The sequence below is a fragment of the Bufo bufo genome, chromosome 3 (genome assembly GCF_905171765.1).
Source record: "Bufo bufo chromosome 3, aBufBuf1.1, whole genome shotgun sequence".
NCBI classification, from domain to species: domain Eukaryota; kingdom Metazoa; phylum Chordata; class Amphibia; order Anura; family Bufonidae; genus Bufo; species Bufo bufo.
This window is the reverse complement of record NC_053391.1, coordinates 638,910,476-638,925,577: the sequence shown is the minus strand read 5'-3', so window position 1 is coordinate 638,925,577 and position 15,102 is coordinate 638,910,476. Positions and strand designations below refer to the sequence as shown.

The following is a 15,102-nucleotide window of genomic DNA, read 5'->3' as shown; positions in this document are numbered from 1 at the left end:
AAGATAAGTGGAACCAGGCTCGACCTGCAGCTTCGGTGGCCTACCAGATCCGGGTCACCTAGTCCTGCCCTCTTTCCAGATCACTGCCACTCCTTGTGCCAGATGACTGAAGAGGTGACCCCGCTGGTCCGGAACAGATGGTGAAGAGTGCAGGACTCGGATAAGTACAATGGCTCTCCTGCAATCTCCCCCTCCCCCCTGTACTAGCTGTGGACGCGGTTCTTTAGGGCTTACCTGTGGATCAGGGGTGGCCGCTGGATTGAGAGGGAGGAGAGATTTCTTCTTGGGGCTGTGATTAGTCGCAGCGCCTTGCTGCTGCGCCTTTTCCGTTTGCGGAGGGCTTTTTAACCCCTTCATTCTGGCCGGTGGACGCCATTTTCGGAGGCGGGGGTCTCCTTTTTTCATATTTCCCGGGTTTTCGCGCGATCTGTGACGCATCTGGGGGCGGAACCTATCGCGTCTGCTCTGGCGCTTCCGCTTTGCCGGCAGCGCTTCTCCACACTAGGCTGCTCCTCACAGGTCACGGTAGGACTCTAGCGTTCTGCAAAGCTTGGAGACCCTGACTCCAGGATTGTCGCCATCATGCCAAAACCTGGGGCCCCCCAAAAATCTAAAGCGGCCACTCAGCGCCCACTGGGATCCTGTAAGGTATGCTGCCTGCAACTATCGGTTACAGGATCCTCTGACTCTTGCCTTGCCTCAGTACAGGATCATCATCCTCCTCCTCCCCCCTCCACCAATCCAGCCCAGTCCCTACACCCCCCTTCGGAGCCCTCCTGGGCATCTGCTATATCTAGGGCGGCCGCGGACTTGGCCCAAGTCTCACGCGCGGCCATGGCCTTTATGGAACGCATGGCGGCCACTGATCCTGTGAATAGCACTGCTCCACCTCCTGGTGCCCCACACAGATGATGCCCGACTGTTAAGAGGCAGCGCACGCAGCAGCATCCCTCCTCGGATGACTCTGCTTCCCCCCCTCGCCTGGAGGCGTGTTCAGCCTCTCCCCCTCGCAGGGATTACAGGTCTGAAGGGGAAAGGTCCGGCTCGGACGAGGACACAGAGCCGGAACCCTTACCTAAGCTCTCCACCTTGGTGGCAGACTTGGTCACGGCGGTACGTGACACCTTTGACATCCAGGGGGAACCTCCTTCTACTAGTAGCCAGGAATTCCCCTCTTCCACTTCAGAAAACCGGAGGCAGTCACATTCCCCATTCATGGCGAGTTCGCCAAGGTCCTTTCAAAGGCTTGGGAACGCCCTAATCACGTTTTTCTGCTACAAGGAGCATGGATACTCTTTATCCTTTCCCAGCAGATAATGTGCAGCAGTGGTCTTCTCCTCCTAAGGTCGACCCGCCGGTGGCCAGATTAGCTAAGAATACGGCAATACCAGTCCTGGATGGGTCCTCCCTACAGGACTCCGTTGACAGGTGTTTGGACTCTTTCCAAAGCCATCTTCACTCTGGCGGGCACAGGTCTGCGGCCCGCGTTCGCCCCGGCCTGGGTAGCCAGGGCGCTTTCGGTGTGGTTGCAGCGCCATCATCAGGACCTCGCGGAGCAGGATTCCTCTGCGGACACCCTAAACTTCATCCTCCAGATGTCCCAGGCAACAACATTCCTCTGTGAGGCCTTATTGGACATCAGCACTCTCTTTGCGCGGATTTCGTCCCTCTCGGTCACGCAGCGCAGGGAGGTCCGGTTGAAGGTCTGGGACGCCGACGCTTCCTCCAAGCGTTCCCTCACTAACCTCCCCTTTGCGGGCTCCAGGCTCTTCGGTGCTAAGCTGGATGAGATTATCTCTGACGCTACGGGGGGCAAGAGTACACACCTGCCCCAATCTAGATCCAAGCGCACCTTCAGAGCTCGCCCCTCTGGCTCTAGAAACCAGTCCTTTCGGCGCTTCTCCTCCAGGTCTGCGTCAGCCCCCTCCTCCAGCGGCTCTCAGGACTCCCGCAAGAAGCCTTCCTTTAAGCCTCAACCTTCCTGGCGCCCGCGGGCATAGTTCCAGGGGAGTTCTGCCCGCCCCACGGTTCCCAAGCCGTCCTCCGCCTGAAGGGGCGGTGGAGCCTCGGCCCTTTTACAAGCGGTTTCTTCCCTTCTGGTCCGGGGAGTAGTTGTCCCAGTACCTCTGGAGGAACAGGGGGCAGGTTTCTACTCAAATATTTTTTTGTAGTGCCAAAAAAGGAGGGATCAGTGCGTCCGGTCCTAGACCTGAAGCTGTTAAACAAGTCCCTGCGGGTGCGGAGGTTCCGGATGGAATCCCTCCGCTCCGTTATTGCTTCTCTTCTTCCAGGGGAGTTCCTCGCGTCGGTGGACATCCGGGACGCATATCTGCATGTCCCTATCGCAGAATCTCACCACATGTTCCTGTGCTTTGCCATTGGCGACCGTCATTATCAGTTCGTCGCCCTTCCCTTTGGGCTGGCATCAGCCCCGCGGGTATTCACAAAGATCTTGGCGCCGCTCATGCCGCTTCTCCGTACCAGGGGCATATCTCTGCTGCCCTACCTGGACGACATTCTGATAAAGGCTCCCTCTCGTCCCCAGGCCGAAGACAGCATTCAGACTCTGCAATCTCCTGGACAGTCGTCACCACCGAAACCAGTCTCCTGGGTTGGGGCGGCGTTCTCCGGGCTCGGACGGTTCAGGGGGTGTGGTCAGAAGTGGAAGCCCGCCTTCTGATCAACATATTGGAGCTCAGAGCAATTTTCCTCTGTCTCATTGAACCCCCCTCCTAGCGGGTCTCCCGGTAAGGATCGAGTCGGACAATGCCACAGCCGTGGCCTACATCAATCATCAGGGCGGAACCCGCAGCCGGCCGGTGATGCAGAAGGTGAAGAGGATCCTCCAGTGGGCGGAGGCTCACGTTCCAATATTGTCTGCAGTGTACATCCCAGGGGTCGAAAACTGGACGGCGGACTTTCTCAGCCGCAGCAGGGTGGATCCGGGAGAGTGGTCTCTGCATCCGGACGTATTCGAGGACGTCTGTCGCTGTTGGGGCCGCCCGGACGTGGACTTGATGGCGTCCAGGCTCAACAACAAGGTTCCCACGTTCCTGGCTCGGGATCCGGACGCGAACGCGAACGGGATGGACGCTCTGGTGTCTCTGTGGCAAGACTTTGCACTCCTCTATGTCTTCCCACCACTGCCTCTACTCCCAAGGGTTCTTCGCAAGGTCGTGGCAGAAGGAATCCCGTCCATCCTCATCGCCCCCGATTGGCCTCGCCGCACCTGGTTCTCGGAGGTCACTCGGATGCTGGCGGACGTTCCGTGGCCTCTTCCTCTCAGGGAGGACCTGCTGTCTCAAGGACCTCTCTTCCACCAGAATTTACAACCACTTCGTTTAACGGCGTGGCTGTTGAAACCACCATCTTGAAGAGGAGGGGCTTCTCGGACTCTGTCGTGAAGACCATGATCAAAGCCAGGAAACCAGCTTCCTCCCGGATATACTATCGTACCTGGAAGGCCTTTCTTGCCTTTTGCGAGAAGATAAGCGTTTTTTCCCTTCATTTCTCCGTTCCGGTGGTCCTCTTTTCTCCAGTCGGGTCTTGAGATGGGAATGTCCCTGAGCTCTCTGAAGGGTCAGGTCTCCGCTCTGGCCATTTTCTTTTAGCGCTCTCTGGCTCTGCTAGGTCCGGTGAGGACCTTCCTGCAGGGGGTGGCGCATTTGGTCCCTCCATATGTCCCTCCTCTGCCCCCCTGGGATCTGAACCTGGTTCTGCCTTCTCTTCAGGTGGCTCCTTTAGAGCCCCTGAGGGACATTTCCCTGAGTCTTCTCACCTGGAAGGTGGTCTTTTGGGTGGCCATCACCTCTATTACGAGGGTATCTGAGCTGGCCGCCCTTTCCTCTATAGAGCACTTTTTGGTCTCCGCCTTCCACCTTAATGAGGACATAGTCCTGCCATCCTTTTGCTTCGCCCCGGCGAACCACAAGGAGCGCGCTCTCCATTCTCTGGATGTTGTCCGTGCTTTATGGGTGTACCTGTCAGTTACTGCCCCATTTTGCCGCTCGGACTCCCTTTTTGTGGTTCCCGAGGGGCCACGTAAGGGTCTGGCGGCCTCCAAGGCCACTGTGGCTCGATGGATTCGGTCCACTATTGCCATGGCCTATAGGTTCTGGGGTAGGGTTCCCCCAGCGGGGGCCTCCTGGGCTAGGCGCAATCGAGCCCCTACATCACAGCTTTGTAAGGCGGCCACCTGGTCGTCCTTACATACCTTTACAAAGTTCTACCAGCTGCACTCTCTGGCCTCGGCTGATGCTGCCCTAGGGCGCAAGGTATTGCAGGCTGTGGTTCCTGTTTAACCGTTGGACGTTTCCCTCTGGAGGTGCTGGTCTCCCACCCCATGGACTGCTCTAGGACGTCCCATGGTCTGTGTCCCCCAATGGAATGGAGCATGGGGGTATAGCCAGTGGAGGAAGAGCTGTTTTTTCTTATTTGCATAGTGTCTCCTCCTAGTAATGGCCTAAGCTATACCCATGGTCTGTGTCCCCCAATGGAAAAGACGAGAAAAAGATTTTACAGGTGAGTTTCACAAAAAATCTCCTTTTTTCATTAGACCTCAAATCAGACCCCCAATGTTACTCAGACCTCTGCTCACAGCTCCAATCAGACCCCCAATGTTAAGACCTCAGATGAGCCCCCTCCTGCCATTTATCAGCCCTCATGCCTCATAGCAAATAAAAAAAAAATACTTACCTCTCCTGCTCCGGTCGCCATTGCTCCTCACCGCCAGCGCGCTTTCTCGTCTTCCTGCCGTGGCTGTCAGAGAGAACCCTTACACTGTGCACAGCCGAGAGCCGAGGACCAGGAAGCGGTGAGTACAGAGCCTTCACCACTCCCTGGTCCTCCGGTACTAATGAGTGCTTATATGGAAGTGCTCATTAGTATTCTACCCATAAGATGCAGTGACATTTTCACCCCACTTTGCGGGGGAAAAAGTGTGTCTTATAGGGCGAAAAATACTGTGTTTTTATTTTTATAATGGACCTCTATGGTGAATGATTAATTTGTGGGTGGCAATACCCGCTTGGACTCCTTTTTAGGCTGGGAGTTTTTGTCATGTACATGCAATGATTACACAATAAATATATTTGTGCAAAAAGGCAAGAGATGGAAAGAATCAGAATAGAGTTCCAGTTGCATGCAACTCGCTTAAATGGGCTGAACGGCAAAGATGGTTTAAAATACCCCATCTCGTACCAACACCTTAACAATTTCCCTAACTTTGGATGTACCTTGTATGTCCTTGTTTCTGATGGCTGGGTTCCAGGCTGTGTAACAACAGTAAAATGCAGTCAATACGCGTCGCCATGGCTGAAACTACAAAAGTAAAAGGAAGCACAGTCCAACAGCACTCTGCAAACAAAGAATGTGTGAACTAATGCTTAACTTGCTACATAAAATGAATGATTTCCTTAACAAATATATTTTGATCAAAATTACGTGTGCCCATCCACCACAGCAAGGTGACCTTTCTGGATGGGAACCTACTTTATGATACTTCTCTCTGTGCCAATCAGCCTCTGATTTAAAGGGTGCAGTCTCCACGTGGACATTGTGTCTGATTCATCTGTTATCTGGCAGGCCATTTTTAATGAATTCAGGGAGGGCAGAGTACTAGGCCAATTTTGAGACTAGTCGCGATATATTGTGAGTTTGTTCCCTTAGAAAAAAATGTAACTTGTAATATATAGTTACTAGAGCCTCAGTTATCGGAAAGCACCCTCCACAGTCAAGACAGCTGCAGCAATCAGGTTGCCTGCTTTCAGGAAATATATAGGTTTTGGGGTGCACTTACTTTTCTGTAATCCCGGTATTTTATAGGTTGCTGCTATTTCAAAATTTCCAACTTAAAACCAGATTTTCCAGTTCTGGTTATTTTTATGACAATGTGTTCATGTGACTTTAGGCCTAAGTGGCATGTACGTACTCTGCACGTGTTGAAGGTTTATTTTTTAGAGGTGCAGTACTTATACATTCTGCTTGGGTCACACTTTTTCCCACTAATCTTGAAATTTTTATGCAAGGTTACACTGAAGCAAAGTTGCTTGAAGGAGTGTGTAAAGTGTTGAGTGGCATTTTTACAATGTGCTGGGTGTCTACTTACAGAAAATATATGGGGGTTTAGTGTAAGTTATTTGTACATGTCAAAAATTTGTCCTGGCTTTCAGAGGTGCAAAATGTCCAAACGCCTGGTGCCGTAGATAATGGCGAGAGGTTTTCATGGTTACTTTACACAAGCAATTTTATTAGGAGAGAGCAAGAGGAAATATGTGCAGCTTTTATAGCGGAGTTGATCTGTAATGTTGAAGGTGGGGCTTGCATTGGGAATCTACTACAAAAAAATCTATCTCCATATTTTCCAGCTACTTCCGGTCATTAGTTGAGCAGTTTGAAGTCCAGCTCCAGCAGTACAGACAGCAGATCGAGGAGCTGGAAAACCACCTAGCGACACAAGCCAACAGCTCGCACTTAACGCCGCAAGGTAGGTTATCTGTATCCGCTGTAAGATTGTGTACTTAAAGGAAAATATTCTACAGTTTTCAAACCAGCACCTGGATCTTTTTGTAATTGCTTGTAATTAAAAATTACGGTGGCGATAGCGAGGGTCAGAGACACGCCTCCTGAGCGGCGGCGGAAATGACATTTTAAAATATAAATCTAGCAGAACAGTGAATGTGGAGATCTCTGGACCCATGTGAGGTACAGGGCCGGTTCTAGCTTTGTTAGAAAGAGACTGTCATGTACTATATGATGTCTGATTTTCATTTTTTACATTAGTTATGGGATAGCCCCTTTAATAAAAGTCTTATCCACGTCTTTGTCTTGACTTTTAGATCTCTCCATGGCAATGCAGAAACTCTACCAGACATTTGTAGCCTTAGCAGCACAGTTACAAGTCGTTCATGAAAATGTTAAGGTATGTGCACCGGATAATGTTACAACCAGTACTGTAGTGGTATGTACAAAGAACTTTACAAGAAATGTGGATGATGTGTGGCTGCTGTTTCTTTATTTGACAATATGGTTATTGTTCAGTTATTAAAACATAATTTGGAATTTGCACAAGGGAAGGGTAAAAAGGTTACACTTAGCATCCTGATTCCAGTTACTATGCATCAGAGGTCACTGGAAAATAGAGACTATCTGGATTGGATGCTGTTGGTGTAAGGCTACTTTCACATCTGCGTTTTTCTTTTCTGGTATTGAGATCTGTCTAGGGTCTCAATACTGGAGGAAAAGGCTTTTGTTCAGTCCCCATTGACAATGAATGGGGACTGAACGGAACAGAGTGCACCAGAATGCGCTCCGTTCCTTTTGGTTGCTTTCCCATGCACGACAGAAAAACTGTCATGCAAGCAGCGTTTTTCTGTCCAGCATGGGATGTGGAGCAAGACGGATCCGGCATGAAACACAACGTAAGTCGATGGTGCCGGATCCATTTTGTCAGACACAAAAGAAAACGGATCAGCACCCACGAACGTGCCGTGTTTTGCGGTCCGCAAAAGACGGATGCCGCCCATGTGCCTTTTGCAATTTGGGAAACGGGCCGCCCATTATAGAAATGCCTATTCTTGTCCGCAAAACGAACAAGAATAGGACATGATCTATAATTTTTTGCGGGGCCACGGAAAAGAGCAACCGATGTGGACAGCACACGGAGTGCTGACTGCATTTTTTGCAGCCCAATTTAAGTAAAAATATGCGGCTTGGATGCGGAACCAAACCACGGTCATGTGAATGAGCCCTCACAATGGTTTTAATGCCGCATCCGTCATGGCCATTTTAAAGATAATACATTGGATGCAGACGTTTGTATTATCCAGACGGAAGCATTTTCGCTGATCCATCCTCCACCTCTCCCTTGCGTTAATGTTGATGGGTATATCTGAGTACCTCGTTTTCCATTTCATCCACCATGACGGCTACAGATGAGATAGACCCCTTGACCTCTGGGGGTAGGAATCCACAGACAGAGTTTAAAAGCCCCCACTCACTCTCTCCCTTTAGTGTTTCCTGTCCCTATGGGGGCATTGCACAAGAGAGGCCTCCCGGGAAGGAGGTGAAGAGTTTAAATTTTTATAATTTTGTTCTTTTTTTTAAATTTATTTTCCTTTTAAATATAACAGGAGGTTGACCAATCTTCTCCTCTGCCCTCCTGCATCTGCTGCTAAACCTGGGCAGAGGACATTAGGGTGATTCTAGTCCCTGAGATCGGGGGCCTGTTCTCACCCCTTGCTGCATGGTCTCCCTTCCCTCCGGTGAGAATGCAGACCAGTGAGGGTGGGACGTCGAAAGGGGGCGGAGCCAAGATCTAGCTCTCGGATTCCCAGAGGGGCAGAACTTCGGGACACGTGTGGGGACGAGTCATCGCACTTGGGACGCAGGCTGATGACACCAGACACCACTCCATGTGAAAAACAGCAGGCAATTCTGACAATGCTGTCTCCACTAATTCCAGCAGCATGTCTGCTCCAGAGGCTCATGGAACCCGCATGGACAGCGCAGATCCGTGAGTTCGGCTGTTGGGAATCTGCAAATTGTCGTCTCTTTTTACTTTTATGATACCTTCCGATACCTGGTTGCTCTTCTCTTTTTAGGGAGTGAAAAGAAACTAAAATCAAATCTAAATACAGGGTGGGCCATTTATATGGATACACCTTAATAAAATGGGAATGGTTGGTGATATTAACTTCCTGTTTGTGGCACATTAGTATATGTGAGGGGGGAAACTTTTCAAGATGGGTGGTGACCATGGCGGCCATTTTGAAGTCGGCCATTTTGAAGTCGGCCATTTTGAATCCAACTTTAGTTTTTTCAATAGGAAGAGGGTCATGTGACACATCAAACTTATTAGGAATTTCACACGAAAAACAATGGTGTGCTTGGTTTTAACGTAACTTTATTCCTTCATGAGTTATTTACAAGTTTCTGACGACTTATAAAATGTGTTCAATGTGCTGCCCATTGTGTTGGATTGTCAATGCAACCCTCTTCTCCCACTCTTCACACACTGATAGCAACACCGCAGGAGAAATGCTAGCACAGGCTTCCAGTATCCGTAGTTTCAGGTGCTGCACATCTCGTACCTTCACATCATGGACGATTGCCTTCAGATGATACGAGATGTGCATCACCTGAAACTACGGATACTGGAAGCCTGTGCTAGCATTTCTCCTGCGGTGTTGCTATCAGTGTGTGAAGAGTGGGAGAAGAGGGTTGCATTGACAATCCAACACAATGGGCAGCACATTAAACACATTTTATAAGTGGTCAGAAACTTGTAAATAATTCATGAAAGAATAAAGTTACGTTAAAACCAAGCACACCATTGTTTTTCGTGTGAAATTCCCAATAAGTTTGTGTCACATGACCCTCTTCCTATTGAAAAAACAAAAGTTGGATTCAAAATGGCCGACTTCAAAATGGCCGCCATGGTCACCACCCATCTTGAAAAGTTTCCCCCCTCACATATACTAATGTGCCACAAACAGGAAGTTAATATCACCAACCATTCCCATTTTATTAAGGTGTATCCATATAAATGGCCCACCCTGTATATTAAATGTGCCACTTGTGCTAAGAAACTCCCAGAAAGTTACAAAAAAACTATGCAAATCTTGCATTAGTGATCTGTTAAAAGAAGAGCAACCATCTATCCTTATGGAAGTAAAGTCCATGATTCAGAATGAAATTAAATCCTCCCTGGCCTCCCTTACGCTGGTTCCTCCTATGCCTCCAAGGTTATCTAGTCCATCCTCCTCTGATGCAGAGGACATGGATGAAGAGGCATCCACCTCTAGACCTGATATTGATGATCAGTTGTCAGAGGGTGAAATAGTCGGAGACGATAAAAAGTTTTTATTTTTATTTTTCCTCAGATGAAATGGAGGAACTACTAAGGGCAACCATGGGTATTGAAGACATCTGAAAACCACGATCGGTACAGGACGAAAAGAGATTGGGTGTCTCTAAGGAATTTAGAAATAGACTACTCTTTGATCTGTCTGAAACTAAGACCTTTAATGAGACCCCAAAAATTGATATACAGGTGGCAAAAGTTGTAAAGAAAACTTCCCTGCCATTCGAGGATTCATCGCAGTTACGCGACCCAGTGGAACGAAAGGCAGATGCCCTTTTGAGAAAATGCTGAAAAGCCTCCATGTTTGGGGTAAAGACAAATATTGCGGCAATTTCTGTGGCTAGGGCCATGTATTTCTGGCTTGATGAGTTAAAGAAAAAAGAAAATCACATTAAAAATAAAACCCCTAGGGAGGAAATTTTGCACTCTATTCCCCTTCTTAGGTCCGCCACTGCGTTTCTAGCAGATGCCTCTGCGGAATCAGTCAGATTTGCTGCCAAAGATGCGGCCCTTTCAAATTCAGCTAGACGAGCGCTATGGATGAAATCCTGGGGGGCGACAGGACCTCCAAAGCGAAGTTGTGCTCCATTGCTTTCTCTGGAGAATGTCTTCAACCCTGTACTAGATAAAATCTTCGAGAAAGCGGCCGATTAAAAAAAAAAAAGGTTTCCGGAAGAGAGTAAAAGGAAACACTTTTGTGTATTCAATTAGCAATCCAGACCCTATAGGGGAAAAGGAAATACAGGGCGCTGGACCTATCAGAAGGGGGACAAAGGAGGGGATTCCTCCTTAATCCCCAAAATAAGCAGAATGAAAAACAATGACGCCAGAGTAGGAGGGAGGTTGAGAGATTTTCTGACTCAGTGGGAATCTGTAACATCAAATCCTTGGGCTTTAGACATCGTGAGAAACTGTTATAAAATAGAATTTCCCTCAACTCCCCCAAGAAGATTTCAGACCACTTCCCACAGTTCCACTATTCTATCAAAGATATGGCAGGGCGTTCTAGAGTTAAAAAAAAAATCAGGCGTAGTAAAAAATTTACCCGAAAAAGGGAAAGGTTTCTATTGAAGGCTATTTCTAGTCCAAAAACCAGATGGATCTTTCCGTAACATCGTAAATTTAAAGGATCTAAACAAATCGATAATGTACAGAAAGTTCAAGATGGAATCAATTTTTAATCAAAAAGGGAGCCTACATGACATCTATCGATCTGAAAGATGCCTCACAAAAGTATCTCAGATTTGTACTAAAAGACCCCGAGGGCATATTGCATCATTTCCAATTCTCCGCTCTTCCATTTGGTATTTCCTCAGCGCCAAGAATCTTCACAAAGTTGGTAGTCGAGATGATATCCCCTCTCAGACAGGAAGGACTATTAATCTTCCCATACGATATCCTAATAGTAGGAAGTTCAGAAACAGAAGCAGTCAGACTATTTTTTGCAAAGGGTATCGGACTTAGGCTGGCTAATAAACATAAAAAAGTCATCCAACAGAAAGTTTCTGGGAGTAATGTTGGACTCTGTATCCCAAACATCATCTCTCCCACAGGAAAAGATAGAAGCTATCATAGCAAAGATGGAAAACTTCCAATCTCTAAACCGGTGCTCTACCAGAATGGCTATAAGAATTCTAGGTCTTATGACATCCTGCATACCAGCTGTAGCTTGGTGTCCGGCTCACACTAGAAATGTGCAAACCTGGATCCTAGGGAGTTGGAACAAAAAACAGTCGTCCCTAGACAGAAAGATAGTCATTCCATACCCAGTAAAGTTGGATCTAAATTAGTGGAAGAAAAAGATAAATCTATCAAAGGGCATCATCTGACTGAAAGACCCAGAAATACAGATTGTGACAGATGCAAGCAGTGTGGGGAGCAAAAGTAGCCTCCAACCTGGCAGGGAAGGTGGTCAGAAAAGATAAAAAAAAACAGATCCTCAAATTACAGAGTTGTGAGCGGTCTGGGAGACTCAAGATCTTCTAAGCAAAAAACATCTAAAAATATTCTCAGACAATACAAGAGCGGTCGCCTATTTAAAACATCAGGGGGGTACAAGGTCCCAAAGTTTGAGATCTCTAGCGGAAAAAAAAGTCCTATCCATTACAGCGGTTCAAGATGGAATAAATTCCTGCCCCTACATTGGTCAAGGGGTCAATCTCATCTGTAGCCGTCATGGTGGATTCAAGGAATTATGCCACTCCTTTTTTCCTGTTGCATTCTGTAGCAGTCTGATAGAAAAATAACCTTTTAAAAATGGAGGCGTCCAGAGATGCCTTACCCCCAGAGGCCTTTTCGGCTCTATACAATTTTTGAATTTGCATTTGGTTGAGTAACGTGTATGGGCCCCGAACGTTACCCAGAGACGTTATCTGAAATGTTAAGTGACTTCTGGCCTTTGCTTCTGGTACGTAACTCTTTTTTTCATGAATTACAGCCTCAGATTTATTTATATTTTTGGAGGGGGTTTGAGACGTGTCTCACTATCCACCGTCCACTTTATTTGTTCTAGTTGAATTCTGGACTTTACTGTTTCAAACTAAAATGGCTTTCCCTCAGATGCTCAAAGAACAGTACCTTGGTTACCGAAAAGCCTTCTTGGGCGACCCCACCGATGTCTTTGAAGCTAGGAGGGCCGAAGTGAAGAAATGGCAGAGCGCTCCCCGCGTTACCACTGGACCGACGCCTTTCGGCAACATCCCAAATGCGGCCGCCGTCGCAATGGCTGCCACCCTGACCCAGCAGCAGCAGCCTGCTACAGGTCTGAATGCATTCAAGTTCTAGATACTTTACAACTGTGCTGGGTAAACTTCTCTCTGTGCCCGGTCTAACTGCAGGCAAAGTGTTTTCTTTCCTTTTTTTTCTACTCCGTAGAGCTTCTAGAATAGGCAGGTCAGCCTTGGCAATAATTCTACCTTAGTCGTCTACTATGTGACTTCACTTTCTCCTGGAGTGAGCCGAGCTCCGTTTAGTACTCAGTACTGTTTGCTTGTCCTTAGGGATCTTTGGGTCTCAGCCGTAGTTGAATTGTTATACTTGAAGAGACTCTTATATGCCTATGCTGTAAAAACCTTCTGACCTGAAGTAATTGTGGCCTTGTGGATGCAATGGAGAACTAGTCTCAAACAACTTCATCTCAGAATGTAATTTATATTTAAAGCACGAAGGTAAAACGCATCTTGCCATTTTTACATGACTACTGCTTTAAGCCTAAGCTACATGGGCTCTTTTTATGTGTTTTTTTTTTTTTTTTTTTTTCAAAAGATTGATCAATAATCACCTCCTTAGGGTACTTTCACACTTGCGTTTTTCTTTTCCGGCATAGAGTTCCGTCCTAGGGGCTCTATACCGGAAAAGAACTGATCAGGCATATCCCCATGCATTCTGAATGGAGAGTAATCCGTTCAGTTTGCATCAGGATGTCTTCAGTTCAGTCGTTTTGACTGATCAGGCAAAAGAGAAAACCGCAGCATGCTACGGTTTTATCTCCGGCGAAAAAAACTGAAGACTTGCCTGAATGCCGTATCCAGCATTCTTTCCCATAGGAATGTATTCGTGCCGGATCCGGCATTCAGAATACCGGAATGCCGGAGCCGTCCTTCCGGTCTGCGCATGCGCAGACTGAAAAAAAGGTGAAAAAAATAAATGCCGGATCAGTTATTGCCGGATGGCACCGGAAAGACGGATCCGGTATTTCAATGCATTTTTTCGACTGATCAGGCATTTTTAAGACTGATCAGGATCCTGATCAGTCTTACTAATGCCATCAGTTGGCATACGTTTTGCCTTAGAAGTGTTGCTTGTTAAATCATTGCTTAAAAATAAAAAACAGTTAAAGGGGGTGGCCCATCTCATATATCAGTGGCATACGCCATCATTGTCAGGGGTCAGTCCTATCTCCAGAGCTGGGCCCCCAAAGTGATCAGTGAGGAGCTGTGCCTACGTGTCCGCCCTCTGGGACTTCCGAAAACAGCTGAACACGCTCGCTCTGCTATTTTTGGAAGTCCTATAGGGAAGAATGGAGTGCAGTCTTATCCGCTGTGTGCTCGCCTTCACTTCCGGGATCTGTTATGGAGGTAAGAGTGGATCCCAGAGGTGGGACCCACTCTTATCTGACATGGATCCTAGCGAGATGCCATCAGTGTCTCAGATGAGCCAACCCCTTGAAGCACTACCTTACCCAATGCATTGCTTTCTTACATTAGTAAAAGCGAGCAAAATATTGCAGCTATTTACTACAAAGGGATTCATTTGGGACATTGAGTTGCTCAGGATTTAATTACACGATTGTCAATTCTTAATATATATGTATATATTTATGTACTAAAGTAAGCAGTCGGTAGTTTTTATTTATTTTTTTTTTCATTTTTTTTTTTTTTTAGAAGCAAGATCTCGCTCTCTCTCGAGCTCTGTGTCTGATAAACCGAGCTCCGACCACTATAAAGCTTGTTATATTGCCAGATAATTTGGGGTTGTGTTAATAGCCAAAAGTTCACTTAGCAGCCGTGGGGTATATCTCTCTATTATATGACAAATCATGGCTTCAGTTACTGTGACCTTTATTACTCCGCTCCTTTCCTCAGTCTTTTTCTCTCGCTTTAACAGACTGAAAGAGAGCGGAGTGTAAATCCCCCTTGCTCATCAGTTTTCCCATATCGAATCGCTTCTTTCCTTCCAGTTTATGGAGCACTTTAGAGCAGGGATGCCCAACCTGGGGCTCTCCAGCTGCTGCAAAACTACAACTCCCAGCATGCTCTTACAGTCTACAGCTATCAGTCTACAGCAGGGCATGGTGGGAGTTGTAGTTTTACAACAGCTGGAGGGCTGCAGGTTGAGCATCCCTGCTTTAGAGAGTTGGGAGATTGTAGAACTTGCTGCTAAAAAAAGAAAAAGAAATCTGCATTATCTTTTCTATACCTTTCCCTCAGAGTAAAGCCTCATTCACACGTTGGTGTCCGTGCTCAAATCCGTGAGAAGGTGGTCAGTGATGCATTCGTGAAGGATCTGCGTGTCCGCTTTTTTGCTCTCTGTATGTCATCCGTGTTTCACTGACACTGCACAGCTGAAAAATAATTTTCAAAGCATCTCTTAATGATCCGTGAAACATGGTTGGCATCCATGGTTTTCACGGACCTATAGACTACAATGGGCGTGACGGACAAAATAGAGCATGCATCCGTGCTAAAAACACGGACCCACGGACAGTGCTATAGCACTGATGTCTAAATGCATACGTTAAA

General features: G+C 47.3%; 1 protein-coding gene across 2 annotated transcripts in view; it reads left to right on the top strand.

The window, feature by feature from the left end:
* NUP58 (nucleoporin 58) overlaps window positions 1-15,102 on the top strand; it is a 72,472-nt gene that overhangs the window by 34,889 nt on the left and 22,481 nt on the right. For both annotated transcript variants that reach the window (XM_040426190.1, XM_040426189.1), the window contains exons 10-12: window positions 6,366-6,484; window positions 6,837-6,919; window positions 12,422-12,623. In XM_040426190.1, coding sequence (XP_040282124.1) covers window positions 6,366-6,484; window positions 6,837-6,919; window positions 12,422-12,623 — 404 coding nt within the window. The remainder of the gene's footprint in view (window positions 1-6,365; window positions 6,485-6,836; window positions 6,920-12,421; window positions 12,624-15,102) is intronic.